Source organism: Bos taurus, chromosome 11, assembly GCF_002263795.3.
Source record: "Bos taurus isolate L1 Dominette 01449 registration number 42190680 breed Hereford chromosome 11, ARS-UCD2.0, whole genome shotgun sequence".
NCBI classification, from domain to species: Eukaryota; Metazoa; Chordata; class Mammalia; order Artiodactyla; family Bovidae; genus Bos; species Bos taurus.
In genome coordinates, this window is record NC_037338.1 from 100,186,819 (window position 1) to 100,205,568 (window position 18,750).

Consider the following 18,750-nt stretch of genomic DNA (forward strand, 5'->3'; position numbering starts at 1 on the left):
GCAGTCCAAGGGACTCTCAAGCATCTTCTCCAACACCACAGTTGAAAAGCATTCATTCTTTGGCTGAGTTTTCCAAATTTGCTGGCATATTGAGCGCAGCATTTTAACAACATCACTCTCACTTCGTCAGCTCTTTCGAGTCTAGACAAACGCCTTCCCTGCTCCATGGCCCCTGAGCTTCAAGGAGCTCAGTATGGACCCTCACCCACTGACTGCCTTCCCCAGAGGTCCAGAGGGTAGGGGCAGCCCCCTCTACTTCCTTGCTATCTCCCAGCATCCAACAAGGAGCTGGCCTTGTAGCAGCTCAACGTAAGAATGGACTTCTGGGTTGGACCTCGCACGTCTGCCTTGCTGTAGCCACAGGGCTCAGCCTGGGGCCCGCAGTCCACAGCACTCAGCAACTGTTTCAGGAAGGCAGGTGGGTGGGGAGACTTGACAAACGCTCAGGATAGCTCCAGGGGAAGTGAAAGGAGGGCTGACAAAGCAAAGTGTGGCAAGATCTGGGAAGAAAACGAAACAGTAGAAGTTAGGCATGGGTTTGAAACAGAAGCTAACCACTCCAGTATTGTTGCCTGGAAAATCTCACAGACAGAGGAGCCTAGCAGGCTACAGTCCATGGGATCGCAAGAGTGGACTTAGAGACTAAACCACCACCATCACCAAGCGGGTCCCTAGACGGCTTTTCTCCAACTCTGGAGTTGGAGAAGACTCTTGAGAGAGTCCCTTGGTCTGCAAGGAGATCCAACCAGTCCATCCTAAGGGAGATCAGTCCTCATTATGCATTGGAAGGACTGATGCTAAAGCTGAAACTCCAATGCTTTGGCCACCTGATGCGAAGAGCTGACTCATTTGAAAAGACCCTGATGCTGGGAAAGATTGAAAGTGGGAGAAGGGGACGACAGAGAATGAGATGTTGGATGGCATCACCGACTGGATGGACATGAGTTTGAGTAAACTCCGGGAGTTGGTGATGGACAGGGAGGCCTGGCGTGCTGCAGTCTATGGGGTCGCAAAGAGTCGGAAACTAGCAAGCGACTCAACTGGACCAAGCTGAGACGATTTTCGTGCCACTCGCAAAGAAGGCGGCACAAAACCACGCCCCTGAACGGAGACGTCTGGCTTTTGTGCCACTCACAAAGATGGCGACACGGAGCCACGCCCCTAGCCAACGAAGCCGTCCTATGGAGTGGGCGGACCTAGAGGTCGGAAGTGACGCACACCGGAAGTCCATCCCACCGCCCGGCCGCCTGGGTTGCCCAGACTGCTGGGAAGGCGGTAGCTGTGGGGGCTCTGTGTGCTATGCGGCTGGATCCGCGGCTTGGGGGCGCCGCGGCGCTGAGGCTGCTGCTGGCGGCCCACGTGGTGGCGGCATTCGAGCCTATAACTGTGGGCATCGCCATCGGGGCCGCGTCGGCGCTCACTGGCTACCTGTCTTACAAGGACCTGTACTGCCGCTTCGCCGAGTGCTGCCGCAGCGAGCGGCCGCTCAACGCGTCGGGTACGGCTGGGCTGCCCTGGAGGGGCTCGCGGGGTGCGGGAGACAGGCCCCTCGCGGGCGTCAGTGCCCCCGCACCCCGCGCTCACCCTTCGATGGGGTAGGAGGGAGAGGTGGGGTTTCGGTCCCGGCTGCAGCCTCGGAAGCCATGTCTTCGGAGAGATCCTCCGGATCGTGGGGGGTTCTGCCCAACTTCCTCCCTAAAAGTTTGCATTCCTTGGGAGGACAGTAAGAAGAAGCTGAAAAAGCACCCGCCCTTCTGTGCCGTGTCGACCCTGTTAAGTACCTTTCAGACGTGCAGCGTCCGCCCCGAAAGCCCACATCTGGCCCTCGGTTTTCTTCCAAGCCAGTAGGGTTGACTCGGGGAATTGCAAAGCAGCCCAGTCGAGACGGCCAGTCCTTGGGTGAGCGAACACATTTAGTTTCCTTCTCCAGTCCGTTTCCTTGGAAGTGGCCTCGTGTGACCGCAGCCCCGTGGTTCCGCCTCAGTGCCAGCCCTGGGGTTTGGCAGAGATCCCATGCTGGACCACTTTGCGAACCTGTGCCTTCCACTTTGGCCAGCTGGGGCGAGCACTGCTTTTCTGGTGCGTGTTTAATGTGTATTTTTCTCTCTTGTTCTCGGGCTGGCTCCTGCAGCCCTCAAGCAGGACTTGGAGGAGAAGCTGTTTGGGCAGCATCTGGCCACAGAGGTGATTCTCAAGGCGCTGACCGGCTTCAAGAACAACAAAAATCCCAAGAAACCACTGACTCTCTCCTTACACGGCTGGGCTGGCACAGGCAAGAATTTTGTCAGCCAAATTGTGGCTGAAAATCTTCACCCCAAAGGCCTGAAGAGCAACTTTGTCCACCTGTTTGTGTCGACCCTGCACTTCCCTCATGAGCAGCACATAAAACTGTATCAGGCAAGGAATTGTTATCCCGTCCTCTGGCTTCTCCGACTGGTCTGGGTGACCCACTCCCTGACTCCATCCTCTGTTTCTTTGCGCTGCAGTAGCCCCAGACCCCACGGGTTTAAGGCACAAGCCCCCCACCCTGGTGACCCTTTGCCATTTGCAGTTCTGCAGCTTCTGCCTCACCGATTCCAAAATAATACAGCGGGGTGTGGGTGTGCTCAGTCGCTAAGTCGTGTCCGACTCTTTGCCACCCCATGGACTTGTGGCCCACCAGGCTCCTCTGTCTGTGACATTTCCCAGACAAGATACTGGAATGGGTTGCCATTTCCTTCTCCAGGGGATCTTCCCGATCCAGGGATCGAACCCGCGTTTCCTGCGTTGACAGGTGGGTTCTTTACCACTGAGCCACCAGGGAAGCCCAGTACAGCGGGGTGATGTTCCATTAAAAGATGGAGCCAAGAGCGGGAAGGTGACTTGCTCCCTACAGTCTTTGTGACCTTACGACAAATGAGAAACTGGAACCCAAATCTCCTGTCTCCCAGTCTGCAGGGTAGCCATGCTGTGCAGTGAGTATGCGCAGCATCCCCGTCCCAGCCCTTGGTTAAGTGAAACAGACTCAAATGGCTTTATTTAAGGCTCCCTTGGGAATTCCTTGGTGGTCTCATGGTTAGGACTCCATGTTTTCACTGCTGAAGGCACAGGTTTAATCCCTGATCAGGGAACTAAGATCCCTCAAGCACAGCCAAAAATGAAAAAATAAATTCCTGCCTATGATGTAGCTTCAGCTTGCCCTCTGCATTTAAGCAGTGAGGACCAGAGGATTTTTTTTCCTCCTCAGTAGCGGTTTTTCCCTTTGCTCCTCCCGTCCTTCGCATTCTTGGCATTGTATTGTTAAGTTGTCCAGTAGGGTTCTTGTTTAAGTGGACATCCTTGTATTCCTACATCCTTAGTGTTCCTATTTAGTGTTAGGTGGGGACTGAGATAAGGAATAGAAACTGAACAAGGAAGTAAAAGTGTATATCTGCCACATAAACAATAAGACAGGGAAGACAGCCAAAAAGAGAATGATTTTCTTATTTTCCAAATTCTTTCATAATTCCCTGGAAATACAGGCACAAACGCTTGTCATGACATGTTATCTAGCTCAGCGTCTTTGTTCACTGCACTTGTAACGCCGTACAAGGCACTGGCCTTGGATACAGCGCTGGTCTTAGTCTAGTTTCTTATTCCTCAGTATGTCTAGTAGAATTGAGATTTCCATCCACAGTGAGATGAAAATTACTGGTTGGTTACCAGTGAAATGATAAATATTCACATATCTTATACTTCTTAAACCTTTAAAAAGTTGCACTGGGTACTTCATTTGAGTTAGGAAAACACTTATTTGCCTTTTAGCACCCATCTCTCTGCTGGTTTCCGTCCCCCCCTCACCCCTTTTTTTCTTTCTTTTTTTAAAATTTAATTTTTAAAAAAAATTTATTTAATTGGAGGCTAATTACAATATTGTAGTGGTTTTTGCCATACATTGACATGAATCAGCCACGTTCCTCCCACTTTTTATAGATGAAGTTTTGGAAAACTAGGTACCCAGTGAGTGCAGATTAGGATGTGGTTTTTGTTAAACCGCAGAGAGCTCTGATTTTTCACTTCCTGAGTGTGAAGAACAGCATGGCATTTCTCCCCGGGCACACCCTTTTGAGTCCCCATGCCCCACTGAGTGTGAAGAACAGCATGGCATTTCTCCCCCGGGCACACCCTTTTGAGTCCCCATGCCCCACTGAGTGTGAAGAACAGCATGGCATTTCTCCCCGGGCACACCCTTTTGAGTCCCCATGCCCCATTTCTTCTTTTATGGTTGGTCCAGGACCAGTTACAGAGGTGGATCCGGGGTAACGTGAGTGCATGTGCGGGCTCTGTGTTCATATTTGATGAGATGGATAAGTTGCACCCGGGAGTCATTGACGCAATCAAGCCGTTCCTGGATTACTACGAGCAGATTGATGGCGTGTCTTACCGGAAGGCCATCTTCATCTTTCTCAGGTCAGTGGGAGGCATTTCTTGAGTGGGAATGTACCGAGCCCTTCATTTTCCCAGGGCTAGAATGAGGTGCTGGGGACAAATGTGCCAGCCTGGCAAAAGTAACTTGCAGACGTCTTCCAGGGCAGGGGCAGGAGGAAACGAATGAAGGAAATTGTTTCTGAAAATAGGCAGTTTCGCTACCTACACATGTCATCTCTGGGGTTTATAAAAAGTTGCAGCGTTACACACCAAGTTGTTTTTTTTTTTTTCTCTGCCTGAGAAAACAGATTTTCAGCTCCTGAGGGCAGATGCTTTGTTTTTTTTCTTTGTCTAGTAGCACATACTAAATACTCCTTGATTAAAAATAAACTTTAGAGAACTATCACAAACTGATTCCATCTTAGAAAACTCACAGCATTTCCTGATAATAAGTGACATCAGTAAGAAGTCATTACAACCCTTTAATACATATAGACTGGTTTATATATTTGGCTTTAAGCTGCATAGAAACTGAAAAAAAAAAAGAGTGAACTTAGAGCAGGTACGTTTCCTGATTAGAGTCTTTTTCTTAAAATTAATTTTTATTGGAGTCTAGTTGATTTAGTGTGGTGTTAGTTTCTGTGGTAGTTTGTTGTTCGTCGCTCAGTCATGTCTGACTCTGTGACGTCAAGAACTGCACCACGCCAGGCCTCCCTGTCCTTCACCATCTCCTGGAGTTTGCTCAAACTCATATCCATTGAGTAGGTGATGGCATCTCATCCTCTGTTGCCCCCTTCTCCTCCTGCCCTCAGTCTTTCCCAGAATCAGGGTCTTTTCCAATGAGTCAGGTCTTTACATCAGGTGGCCAAAGTATTGGAGTTTCAGCTTCAGAATCAGTCCTTCCAATGAATATTCAGGACTGATTTCCTTTAGGATGGACTGGTTGGATCTCCTTGCAGTCCAAGGGACTCTGAAGCGTCTCCTCCAACACCACAGTTCAAAACCATCAATTCTTCAGTGCCCAGCTTTCTTTATGGTCCAACTCTCAACATCCATACATGACTACTGGAAAAACCATAGCTTTGACTAGACGGACCTTTGTTGGCAAAGTAATGTTTCTGCTTTTTAATATGCTGTCTAGGTTGGTCATAGCTTTTCTTCCAAGGAGCAAGTGTCAAATTTAAAAACTTCATGGCTGCAGTCACCATCTGCAGTGATTTTGGAGCCCAAGAAAATAAAGTCTGTCACTGTTTCCATTGTTTCCCCATCTATTTGCCATGAAGTGATGGGATCAGATGCCATGATCTTGGTTTTTTGAATGTTGAGCTTTAAGCCAGCTTTTTCACTCTCCTCTTTCACTTTCATCAAGAGGCTCTTTAGTTCCTCTTTGCTTCCTGCCATAAGGGTGGTGTCATCTGCATATCTGAGGTTATAGCAAAGTGATATATACGTGTGTACACTGTGTTTTAGATATTTTTAGCCATCTGGGTCACCACAGAGCATTGAGTAGAGTTCCCTGCGCTATGTAGTCGGTTCTCACTAGTTATCTTTTATATATACTAGTGTGTATATGTCATAGAGAAGTCAGGGTGTGATTTTAATCTGGTTTCTTTGGCAAACTCAGCAACGCAGGCGGAGACCTCATAACTAAGACGGCCCTTGACTTCTGGCGGGCTGGGAGAAAGAGAGAGGACATCCAGCTGAAGGACCTGGAGGCGGTGCTGTCTGTCGGAGTCTTCAATAACAAACACAGTGAGTCTCCCTGAGTGGGTGCCCTCTGCCCTCCGCCCTGCCCACAGCATCACTGTTCTCTCTCTTTTTTTTATTCTGGCCCTGCGGCTTGTGGGATCTTAGTTCCCCAACCAGGGATCGCACCTGTGCCCTCTGCAGTAGAAGCTCCGGTCCTAACCACCAGACTGCCAGGAAAGTCCCAGCCGTCTCTCTTCCTTTCACAAAACCACAGAATCTGCTCACCCCTGTAGCTTGGCTGAAGTAGGGACTCTTTTTTTGGAGGGCATGCTATTCTAGAAGCCAGTTAGCGGGGGTAGCCAACCAACCTTACATCAGCCTTGACCAAAAGCGAATCTTGAGGGCCGCAGACGTGGGGAATGTGCTGGGGATCAGGACAGGCCCTGTAGGAGCCGCACGCTGGCGGGGTGACAAGGACAGAAGTGGCAGGAAACCCAGCTGTGCCCTGTTCCCCAGGTGGCCTGTGGCACAGCGGCCTGATAGACCGGAACCTCATCGACTACTTCATCCCCTTCCTGCCCCTGGAGTACAGACACGTGAAGATGTGCGTGCAGGCGGAGATGAAGGCCCGCGGTTCCGCCGTCGATGAAGACGTCGTCACCCGAGTGGCAGAGGAGATGACGTTCTTCCCGAAGGACGAGAAAATATACTCAGACAAGGGCTGCAAGACCGTGCAGTCACGGCTGGACTTCTACTGAGCCCTCGTGCAGGCGGGCTGAGACGCGAGCAGGTGCCCAGCAGACCTGGGGCCGGGCCTGAAGAAGCACTTTGAAGACCTCCTCGGGGTTTGCTCATTTGCACCTGTGGACTCGCGGGATCCGGAAGGTTCTGAGGGTTGATTTGTGAAATGATGCTCCGCTGTCAAGTGAACTTGTGTTGCAGCATGACGGCGGCGCAGCTGTTCACAGATGGAAATGAACTTTTGAAATCCGCCTCCCCCACACACTTAACTGACCTTGACAGAAGTGCCTTGAGAACAGAGGCCAAGGACTCTTTCTGACCCAACGGTACCCTCATCCCAGAAGCTGAACTAAAGTTCAGGGGCTAATGCAAGCCAGGGAGCATTGGTTTTCACCTGCCAGAAACACTCTTCAGCTCTAGCTCTTTTTCTTTTACAGAACACGTTCACTAAGATGAAGTATTTTCAGGTAACATTGGTGGCACCTTCGGGCACAGATTGTCCAGTGGGAGAACCCAGGTCCAAAGGCCAAGCACACGGCTGGGCGAGCCGTCTGCTTGTGGGGTGGGGGCTCCGTGCCAGGCCCCTGCGGCCCCACAGAACGGGCAGGACCTCTCCTTCTGTCCGCGGCTTTGCTGCTGTTTACAACCCTCGTCGTGAGATTCCATCCCCAATTCTCACTTGGTGTTGACCGCAGCCTTTCTGGTACTGCTGCTCCTCCTGAATTTCAGCCAGGGCTCCGGGTCCCACCAGCCATCTCATCTCTAGAGATGGATCAGAACACAGCCGTTGGCTTCGAGTTTGAGTCCTTGGTTCCCACGGTGGAATGCTTGTTACAGTTTACATGTGGGTCAGCTTTTCACTTGACTCCACAGAACCATTGGAAATCCGCAGAACCCCACCTTTCTCCACAGATGACACGTGCCAACTGGATGGTCAGCTTGCAGGTTCTGCATTGCCAAAGAGAAAGTATTGTACACTAGAAACGCTTGAGTTTTTAAGAACATGGCTATTTTTAATAATGTTTTTACTGGGAATCTTACATAATAGAGAAACAAAACGTTGCTTATTTTAAAACATGTGAAGGGATAATTTCCTGTTTCTTTATCAGATGCTCTTAAAACAGATGGTCTTGGCTGGTCCTGGGTGTCATCTAAGAATGATGTCCTTTATGGTGGTGCCAGGCTGCACTGCCCTGGCCTTGGGGAAATAAGACTTTGATTCCAGCCAGTGTGAATCGCTCCATCTTGTGGTTGCAATGCAACTGAAGACGCGTAATGAGAACATGCAGCTTTTTTATATGTATAAGATGTGGCAGAATGAATGTTCCTACAGCATGGCAGTGCCTTATAGAGGATCACACTTAGTCTTTAAAAAATGTCAAGGTGAGGCTTGAAACTTTTAGTACCTGTCTTCAAGTTGGATCTAAATTAAATTTCTTTTATAACCTTTTGGGTGTCTGGTCAGGAGGAGATAAGATTTCTTGTTTACAATGATGCAATAAACTCAAGACGTGTTGGCTACCTTTGGACTGCTGTTACTGACTTGTAACTTGAAAAGGCCACAGATGCCCATGGCCCAGCCTCCTCACCCCGAGTAAGACGTAGATGAGTTTGGACTGACCTACTGAATGTCAAATAATAAAGCTTAAATTTTATCATGAGATGCCACTTGAAGATTTTTTTTTCTGGTTTATTTGGGAGCTCTGAAGTTTGAGCTGAGAAGAAAGGCTCTTTAATAACTTGGGTGAATTAGGCTTACTGGACACGCTGGTTGGCTGTCTTCATGTCAACGTTTACCTTAAAGGCTGTTCGGTACAAAGTTAAGTTGGATTAGATGATGAGTCACACCCCAGCTAATTTTCCTGGATGTAAGTACCATCAGAAAGAGCTGGTCTCACTCTGTGTTTTGGCTGCACTCCACGGCATGTGGCACCTGAGTTCCCCCACCGGGGGTCAGAGCCACACCCCCTGCACTGGAAGGCAGTCTTAATCACTGGATCACTGGGGAAGTCCCAGGCCGGTTTTCTAACAGATATGTTCTAAAATTAATGCAGGCAGGAAAGCGAGGCCCTAAAATGTGATTCACGGCTGCCATTCTGGACCTAAAGTGTGGCCAAGCTCAGATCAGGAAACCTGCTTGCCTGGTCTTCCCGCCCCGAACCTGAAAATAACGAAATCCTTGTTACGTTAACCAGATCTCAGCTTAATCTCTCAACCTGGGCTCTTCAGCAAGTGATTTGTTCACAATGGCTCTTCCTAGGACTGAGGATGGAGCCCTTTCTACAAAGTTGAGACCCTCTTCACCATCAGGTCACCCACTCCCCCCGTTTTCAGATTAGAAGTGTGCACCTCGTGAGCCTGCCCTCTCTCCATCTGGGTCCCAGGCCTCTGCCGCTTCCACTTCACCCCACACAGCCTCATCTGGAAGACTGAACTTTCTAGGTGAGTCAGGGACCCCAGTGTCCCCTAACAGAGACTCCCAGGGGCTGGGGACTTCTTCAGATGAATGGATAGCCCCAATCCGTGACTCCTGGGGACATGACAGCAGGCCAGATTCAGGGCAACATCAGGAACTTCCCAGTGCTCAGGGCTGCCTTAGGGGCCTGGGTGGCCTTAGTTCCTGTACTGGGTGCGTAGCCCTGAGGCAGGGGTCCCCCGTCTTCTGTGCCTGCTGAAGACCGCCCCTGTGAGCACTGCAGACACACACCCACAGGAGCCCTTGTAGGCACACATGTGTTGCACAATACAAGGTATTTAGGCGCCTACACTGCTCTGTGCTCCTGCCTGGCTTCTCAGTGGGGGCTAGGTCTCCAGACTTGAATGAACTTCACAGCTGGGAGTTGGGAGCTCCATGAACCCGTGACACCCCAGGGAGCTGAGCAGAGCCGGAGCCACCCGGATCCTCAGCTGTGTCACGCTCCTCCCCATTTCAGCCTGGGATGCGCTGTTAGGTCTCAATTCACAGCTCAAGCACAGAAGGTAGGGCCTCGAGGTGTTTTTTTTTCCACTAAAAATGTATTCATGAATCATACTGTTTTATTGTAAAGTGGCAGCATTTGCATTTAACAAATAGAAACACCGTGCTCAGCGTCATGGGGGCTAAGCTTTCCTAGAGGTTTGGGGAGTTGATTAAACATGATGAAAATGAGTAAAAAAAATATGAAAAACCGTATTTTATGAAAATTTGGCAAAACCTGCCACTGAGTGCATGACTCATTCAGGAATGGAAAGCAGAGAGGGGCCATTGCAAAGCTGACTGACAGGCAAGCGACAGGCTTGCAGACACTTTGCTTTCCAGGAAATTCTGTTTCTAACAAATTGTTCACAGTGTTACTAAGATCATTCACAGTGTTACAGTTCACAGTGTTACTGTGATGAACACTCTTGGGAAGGACACTTGGGCCTGAGTGTGTCTGTCTGCTGTCTAAGGCTCATCGCCCTTGCAATGGTCATCCCATGACAGGTCTGCTCGCTGCTCCAGCCTCGGTCCCAGTCACGCCACCCTAGAGGACAGACTGAGGGCGGCAGGCGTGGGCATTTACGCAGTAGTGACATCACAGCGTACGTTGTAATGATAGGAAATTACTAAAACACACACAAGTCAACAACTTAAGAGTCTGAAAAGTTTCTCATAATGTTAAAAACCATTTTAAATAAAAATGATCACATTTTTCAGTAAAACTGATTCGTCCTTCCTTGAAACAGAAACATTTGAAATTAAAACATGATTTTTAAAAAAAAAAATCATGAGCCCTGGCTTGGCTGGGCTGGGAGCTGGCTCCTCCCCTCCTCTGCAGGCCCTGGGGCCTGCTCCCCGTCCGCATCTGTCACCGACAGCCTGCAGATTCTGCTGGATGAAAAAATAATGCCCGGGCAAGCGCCTGTCCTGTCACACAGGACGAATTCATTTCACTCCTCGTCCAGGACCAGAGAGGGGACGCGGGAAGCAGCCGCTCTGGCGCCATCAGTCATCATAGTAGTAATCTAACTTGGTGAACACGGTTTTACAGCCTTTGTCGGAGAAAACTCTCTCCTCTTTGGGGAAAAATGTCATTTCCTCGGCCACCCTGCTCACAATGTCCTCGTCCACCTCGTAGCCTCGCGACTGCATTTCGACTCTGATGCACATCTTCAGGTGTTTATATTCCAGCGGGAGGAAGGGAACGAAATAATCGATGAGGTTTCGGTCAATTAAGCTGCTGTGCCAGAAGCCACCTGGGAAGAAAAAGGTGCTGTTCATCCACCGTCAGTCTGCCCATCGGCCTGTCCACATGCGTGGGCAGTGTGTCGACCACGAGGGGGAGCCCCGTGCCTGCCCTCAGGGGAGACTGGTCTAAGGAGCAGGCAGACTAACCAGTGAGCTCGCCTGGCTTGTCAGCAGCCAATGACAGGGTGACGCCACAGTGGGTGGGGAGGCCTCTCAAGACGTGAGCTCAAGACCTCACGCGGGAAGGAGGCTCACCGGCTGTCCCAGGACAGACAGGCCATGCAGGCAAGGGACCAGAGACTCACAGGTTGGCAGGTTCACAGAACGGGGAAGGTGACGGGAGTTCCCGGGGAAAGACCAGCCTCTTGGAAATTTGTGACTGGCTGGGGTTCCTGTGGCTGGATCAGTGACAGGGTGGACGCTCTCTGCTGCCGCCACCGTGTCCAAACCCTCCAGAGCGTTTGGGGGACCAAAAGCTAGAGCCCCCACTAATGTGTGAAGACAGTGCTGTTCTGGCCACAGGGCGCACGCTTTCCCGGACGAGGCCTGAGCCGCTGCGGTCACGGGTCTGGGAGGACCCCGGCCTCTGGACCCTCCCACTCCCTCCTGAGGCGAGCCAGCACCCGCTGGGTCACGGCCGGAGGTTCTTCAGAATGTCTCTCCTTCCACCTTCCCGCTTCTGTCCTGTGCCTTAATCCCGGGCTGGCTCTGCCGCCCTTCCCACCTGGGTTTTTCCCCCACACTACCAAGCACTCCTCGGACACCACCTGGAGGCCCTACAGTTCACCTCAGTTCTGGCGACACTGCACCCGGAGACCTCATCAGGTCCCACAGGCTGGGCGCTGTCCCACAAGACAGCCCCCCCAGCCCCCGACCGAAAGTTCCGGCTGTCCCCTGTGCTTCTGAGGGGCCAATGATGTCCCTCCTTGGGTTCAATTTCTTTGTAAGTGGAGCTCATGGAACTCAGAGAAATCTTTTACGACTAGACTACTGGTTTATTATAAAAAGATACGACTCAGGAACAGCCAGCTGGAGGAGACGCAGGGGCCAAGGCATGTGGGAAGGGGCGTGGAGCTCCCATGAACTCTGAGCCCATCACTCTCCCCAAATCTCTGCGTCTTCACCAACCCGGAGCTCTCCGAACCCTGTCTTTTAGGGTTCTTAAGGAAAATTCTCTACATAGGCATGACTGATTAAATCACTGCCCACTGGCGACTGAATCAACCTTCAGCTGCCCCTCCCCTCCCCACGGGCCTGAAAGGGTTGGAGACTGAAAGCTCTAACCCTCCAAATCCAGGGCGGTTCCCCTGGAAAGCGCCCCCCACCTTAGGTATTCTGCAAAAGTCACCTCACTTAACACAGACTCCGGGTGGCTGAAAGGGGCTTGTCAGGAACATCAAGACACCTTTATGGCTCTCATTTCTTGGAACCTCCAAAGGGCTTTAGGAGCGCTGGGCCAGAAAATGAGGACAAAGGCCAGACACACGTTTCTTACTGTCAATCATGGCATCACAACTGGGGTTTATTCTTTTCCTGCCCAACAGGGCTTTGCACACAGCCGGGGCTCAGTAAACATCTGACTGACTGGATGGGGTGGAGTCTGTGGCCGTGGGAAAGAACCAAACTGAGTGCTGGGTGGTAGGCCCGCAGCAAGTGGGACAGCCCTGGCCAGTCTCCCGAAGGCCTGCTGGACTTGCCTGAGGCTGGGGACAGAGCACAGCCAGGCAGACGCTGACCTGCCTCCCGGGGTTCACAACGGAGGAGCCGCCCAGTCAGCCAGTAAACAGATGATCCCCCGTAGTGCCAGGGGCTGTGAATGCTGAGTTGGGGCCGTCAGGCAAGGAGGGCAGAAGGCTAATCAGCCAGGGAATCAGGACAACCAGGACCCCCAAACAGAGAGACCCCTGAAGAGTGCTCAGGTGGAGCAAATGACTTTACAGAGCCCTGGTGACCACTCCCTGGCCTGTCCTCAGCCTGACAGGCACTCCCCCACATGTCCCCACACAAGTGCACTGGGACTTCAGCTGCCTGCTCCCATGCCTCCAACGCGTCATTTCCCCTGCTCCTTGCAAACCTGCTCCTCCTGGAGGCCACCCCCTTAACGAACGGGGCAGGGAGGGGGGCCCTGCCAAGTGCTCAGATCAGATCCTCCTTTCTCATTCCCACACACAGTCTCGTTGTGGGAAATCTCATTGTTTCTACCTTCAAAGTACACACCAGGCCGACAGTGGCTGACCACCCCCACCGCGGCCACGCCTGGCCAAGCCGCCAGCATCTCTCCTCTAGGTTGTTGCAGCCGCTCCTCGCCGGCCGTCCCCCTGCCCCCGCTGCTGCCCTCAGTTTGTTCTCCACCTGGCAGCCAGGCAGTCCTGTTAAAACTAGGTCTGAACAGGGCAGTCGGCTCAAAACCCTCCAAGGACTCCCTTTTCCACTTGCAGCCGAGCCCTGCTGTGGGTCCCCAGGCCTTCCACGATCTGCAGCCCACCCCAAGCTCCAGCTCTTATCTGGCCCCCTGCTATTCTATGTTCCTCTTCGTCCCGGCACACTCCCACCTCAGGGGCCTTGCGTGTGCTGTTCCCCCTGGTGCAATGCTTTTCTCTCATTTCCCCATGGCTCCCTCATTCCTCAGGTCAGCTCAGATGTCACCCTCACGTGAGCATTCCCTCACCACTCTATTTATTTAAAACTGCAGCCCTTCCTTGTCGGGCTGTTCCTCCAGGGCACAGACCCTCAGAGTTCCATGGCAAGGCAAGAAAGCAAGGGATCTGACGGCCCATCTACATCAAAGCCTCCCCAGCAGTCTTCCTTGTTCCACCATCTGCTTCGATTTAACTGAAGAAAACAGGAAACAAATATTCAAGATCTTGAGGATCAACAAAGTTCCTCTTTCTTGAGTGTGAGTATAAGTCACCTGAAGTTTGTTTACACAGATTCCCTCAGAATTCAGACCTCAGTAGGCCTGGGGAAGAGACCGAGAATCGGTCCCAGGTGATGGGGAGGCTGTCAGTCTAAAATAGGGATGCAGGATCATGAATGGGGCCAGGGGAGGGGTGTGGTATTAGGAGCAGATAACCCCATTTACTGTGCTTTCTTTTCTTTCGCTGCGCTGCACTGCATGTGGGATCTTACTTCCCTGACCAGGGTTCGAACCCATGGCCCCTGCATTGCAAGTGCGGAGTCGTAACCACCGGACCGCCAGGGCAGTGCCCCCACTTACTGTTCTTGTTATTGAAGGCCGACACAGACAAGGCATGCTCCATGTCTTTGAGCTTGATTTCTTCCCTCTGCTTTCCACTTCTCCAGAAATCTAAAGCCACATCTGTGATCCTTTCTGCTCCAGCATTGCTGCGGGACAATTCCAGTGAGTAAGGACTGGGGTGTTCCTCCCCGAAGCCCCCAGGGCTGGGGCTCAGAGCTCTTCAACCATGTCCCGGCCCCGACTTTACCTGAGAAATATGAAGATGGCTTTCTGATAGGAGACCCCATCCAGGTTGTCGTAATAGTCTAGGTAAGGCTTGATGGCGTCTATGAGGCCGGCGTGCATCTTGTCCATTTCATCAAATATGAAGATGGACCTCGCACAGGCACTCACGTTGCCGCGAATCCACGACTGTAACTGATCCTGAGTGACAAGGGGGAAGCCAACAGAGATCCTCAGAAGTGCGACTGACACAGCGGGGGGAGCACTGTTAACACCACACCTGGGGTCTACAAAGGCTGCATTTACAAGAGCTCACTGTGTGCTTCCTGCTGTGCGGAGCACTTCACACGAGCTCTTCTGTTCCTCACCACAGCCCCACACAGTGGGCATCATCATGCCCATTTTACAGATGAGAAGACCGAGGCACAAAGAGCATAATCAACTCAGGTTCCAAAATTTTCCCAATGTTACACAATTGGGCTGTAACAGAGTGAAGACCTGAACCCCACCCTGCCTGATTCCACGGCCCCACACCCTGATTATAATTCTGTGACGTGTCACATGGATGCTACATTGCTAGTCCTCTGTCATCAAAACGAACATGTTAAAATGTATCCTGTGGACACCAGCCTTCTTGGGAGAAAGCAGAGACCGAGCAACCTCTTCCCTGATTAAGTCCTTGGAAGAGCCTGGAGAAGGGCTCTAAGGTTTCGAGAGGGGTAAGGAGACCTCAAGAGCACACATGCTCGAGGATGAGTGTGGGGAGGCAACATTCCTGAGTTTCTGAAACAGTGCCTGGAGACTGCTGGAATAAATCTGCTTAAATGGAACATTCCCTACAAACATTATGTAGGTACTTCTTATATTAAGCAATCAAGATGAGAAGGAGAGAGGACCTTTTCCATCAGAAATTTGAGCTATGGTTTTGCACAATGCTTTCCTAGATGTTTCCCCCTACGATAAGGAGAGGGCTTCCCAGGTGGCTCAGTAGGTAAAAGAATCCGCCTGCAATGCAGGAGACACAGGAGACCTGAGTTTGATCTCTGGGTCAGGAAGATCCCCTGAAGGAGGACACAGCAATGCAGTCCAATATTCTTGCGTCAAGAATTCCATGGACAGAGGAGCCTAGCAGGCTACAGTCCACGAGGTTGCGAAGAGTCAGACACAACTGACGCAACCAAGCACGACGCAAGGTAAGAAGAAGAGTTAGCTATTAGTTTCCGAGGAAAATTCTAGAAGTTACGATATAGGTCTTGACTTCTTATGATCTGGAGTTTTGCTTGGCTACTCAGACTACGGCTACAGTGTTCCATGGGTGCCTATTAACCAAAGCAGTAACTTTGCTCTGTTCGTGCAACGTCACTTCAGTCGTGTCTGACTCTTGCGACCCCATGAACTGTAGCCGATCAACTCCCCTGTTCATGGGATTCTCCAGGCAAGAATACTGGAGTGGGTTGCCACGCCCTCCTCCAGGGCATCTTCCCAACCCAGGGATCGAGCCCGTGTCTCTCAGATCTCCTGCGCTGGCAGGTGGGTTCTTCACCACTAGCACCGCCTGGGAAGCCCATCTCTGCTCTGGAGATATGAACTGACCTCTATTTACAGCAGAACCTCAGGAGAGCTGGAGTGACTTGAACAAGGCCACAAAGTGAGTCACTGTTTAAACGAGAATTCCCTCAGGTCTGGCGGGCTCTAGCCGCCAAGGCCTTCCGTTCTGTTCCTCCCTCTTACAGACAACAGAGAACGTACATGGAGCACTCACTACAGGCAAGACCCTGTTCTAAGCACGGTTCACCCGTTTTATTGTGACGTTCCAAAACCCGTCAAAGCAGTTAACTACTGCATTTCCTATTTCACAGACCAGGAAACTGAGGTGCAGGGAGGTTACGTAACTTGCTCAGTCACACAGCTATTGAACAGTGAAGATGGAATGCTAACTAGGAAGAGCAACTCGTCCCTATTTGCCTGGAACTTTCCCAGTTGTAGCAGCGAAAGCCTCACATCCCAGGAACTCCTGGGCGGTCCGTGACCCTGATGCTCATCCAAGCTGAAGGGAAAAATGTGTTCACACAGGTGAGACAAAAAAAAGGCAATAGTTACCAATGATTTGAACGCTCATGTGCTGAGCGTCATGTTACATACTTGACAGGTTTAAGAGCTCAAGAAATTCTCAGACTTCCCTGGTTTTACAATGGTTAAGACTCCCAGCTTCCACTGCAGGGGGTGGCATGGGTTCAAACCCTGATCAGGGAATGAAGACCCAACATGCTACGTTGCATGGTCAAAATTTTTTTTAAAAAGAAATTCTCACAACTGTCATTTGACAGATGAAGAACCTGAGTCTCAAGAGAAGTCAGGTGACTCTCCCAACGTTACACAGCTAAGTGGGAGCCTGGGGCTGAAATTCAGATGTGTCTGCCCTGGAAGCCAGGCTGTTAAATCAGTGAGTTCAAGTATAAAAGCAAACTTAGGCCTCCCTAGAAATGTTTCCCCTTTTATAAAACATGTTAGATTTGAAGAGCTTTAACCCGGATTTGATTACGTCCATCTGTAAAATCCTACCACACCACTTACTAAGTACCACATGCAGCCTGTTTTCAGAAACCAGCTTTGACGTTGTCATTGCTTCTGTCATCTCCAACTCTCTGTAATTTCCACACTTTTTAAAGGGAAACGGCCACGTGTGGCTGTTTTCAGGGCTCACTCCTTTCAACACAGAACATCCAAATCCCACCCCCCAACAAAGAAACCCCAAAGCCAGCATCGTCCCTGAAGGATTCCCAAATTCGACCCTTGCCTTATACAGGGTGATGTTCGAGATGTGTGGGAAGTGCAGCGTGGCCACAAACAGGTGGACATAGTCACTGTTCAGACCACCCTCGTAGATATTCTCCGCGATGATTTTGCTGACAAAATTTTTGCCAGTGCCTGTCCACCCGTGCAGGGAGAGGGTGAGAGGTTTCTTGGGCTTCGGGTTGCTGATGAAGCCGGACAAAGCATTTAAGATGACTTTCTTTGCAAGATGCTGTCCAAAGAGCTTGCTGTCGAGATCCTTCTGCAGCGCTGCGAAAAAATCCAAAGCCAGTCAGGCAGGGAGTAGGGGGACACACCTGGCAAAACGTAGCCGTTTACAGGCTCACGTAAAGCCGGCAAAGCCCGCTAAGCTCTTCCAACCGTTTACTGGGACGCAGATGTACGTAGGCACTCGGCCCAGATGACCCGTGAGTCCAGGAGGCCCTCCCTCTGCAAGTCCTGCCCACACTTTCGGATGAGACCCACCCCGGCCCTGTCCCTCCCCACCCGAAGGCCGGCAGGAAAAAAAGGGCAGCTTAATTCAGATCCGCTGCTCCGAGTCGGGAGAGCCCCCACCAGCCTTCCCGTCTCCGGTGAGGAACGAGCAAGAAATTCTCTGGAGGAAGTTTCGGATCGTCCACCCGTCCGCTTTCTGGGCGAAGGTGCAGCTGGCATCCGCAGGTCTCAGACCAAAGTCCCGTCGGCCTGCGGTCGTGGCCCAGGAGCCAGGCCCCGTGCCGCACGCCAGTTCCGGGTCCGGCTCCCCCCGCCCGCCATCCCCCGGCTGGGCACTGCCCGGGCTTCCGGGCCTCCTGGCTGCCCCCCGCCTCTGACCCCCTTCCCAGCTCTCACACCAGACCCCGGCCCATCCTACCTTCCCGGCTGAGGCTCCGCTTCGGGCTGCAGCACTCGGCGAACAGGCAATAGAGGCGCGGGTAGGAGATGTAGCCGGTGAGTACGCCGGCCAGGGCCAATCCCAGGCTGATGGGCTCCACCGCCCGCACCGCCAACGGCGCCAGCAGCAGCAGGCCCAGCGCGGCCCGCCCCAGCTTCATGCCGGGACCCGCGCCGCCCCGCGCGTTCTCGCGCCTACCGCCGACCGGCGCCGCCACCAGACCGCGCTTCCGGTTCCTCCCGCCGGCGCCCCCATTCTTCAAAGGGGCGGATCGCCTCCGACGCCGGCGGCCGCCATCTTTGTGAAGGGCAAAGCCCTTTCCTACTTTGGGCGCTGGGGTAGTTGGAAGGGCCAATTTTTTTTTTTTTTCCTTTTCCTCTTTTTAGTAAAACTTGCATTTGGGGAACAGTTTTACATGGGCTTCCCTGGTGGCTCAGACGGTCTGCCTGCAATGCGGGAGACCCGGGTTCAATCCCTAAGTCGGGAAAATCCCCTGGAGCAGGAAATGGCAACCCACTCCAGGGGATTCCCCCAGCCAGGGCTCCAACTCGTGTCTCCCGTTTTGGCAGGGGGATTCTTTACCACTGAGCGACCTAGGAAAGCCCTAATCTTTTGTAG

General features: G+C 51.9%; 2 protein-coding genes across 4 annotated transcripts; one reads left to right on the forward strand and one right to left on the reverse strand.

Annotated features, from left to right (window-relative positions):
- The first annotated feature begins 1,241 nt into the window (after positions 1 to 1,241).
- On the forward strand, positions 1,242 to 8,477 carry TOR1B (torsin family 1 member B). Of its 3 annotated transcripts, none has more exons than XM_024999589.2 (5): positions 1,242 to 1,498; positions 2,132 to 2,397; positions 4,253 to 4,428; positions 6,011 to 6,138; positions 6,592 to 8,477. In XM_024999589.2, the coding sequence occupies exons 1-5, from the start codon at positions 1,300 to 1,302 to the stop codon at positions 6,831 to 6,833; spliced, it is 1,011 nt and encodes a 336-aa protein (XP_024855357.1). In that variant the 5' UTR covers positions 1,242 to 1,299; the 3' UTR covers positions 6,834 to 8,477. The 3 variants fall into 3 exon arrangements, with proteins under 3 accessions (XP_024855357.1, XP_024855358.1, XP_059747838.1); XM_024999590.2 differs by having other exon boundaries at positions 6,668 to 6,754; XM_059891855.1 differs by lacking the exons at positions 6,011 to 6,138; positions 6,592 to 8,477 and adding an exon at positions 2,726 to 2,773 and having other exon boundaries at positions 4,253 to 4,340.
- Positions 8,478 to 10,425: 1,948 nt separating this feature from the next.
- TOR1A (torsin family 1 member A) lies at positions 10,426 to 18,352 on the reverse strand. The gene is given in 5 exon segments (NM_001099058.2): positions 10,426 to 11,031; positions 14,241 to 14,368; positions 14,470 to 14,645; positions 17,242 to 17,507; positions 18,112 to 18,352. Coding segments are annotated over 5 exon segments (1,002 nt in total). The 5' UTR covers positions 18,293 to 18,352; the 3' UTR covers positions 10,426 to 10,780.
- Positions 18,353 to 18,750: the final 398 nt, after the last annotated feature.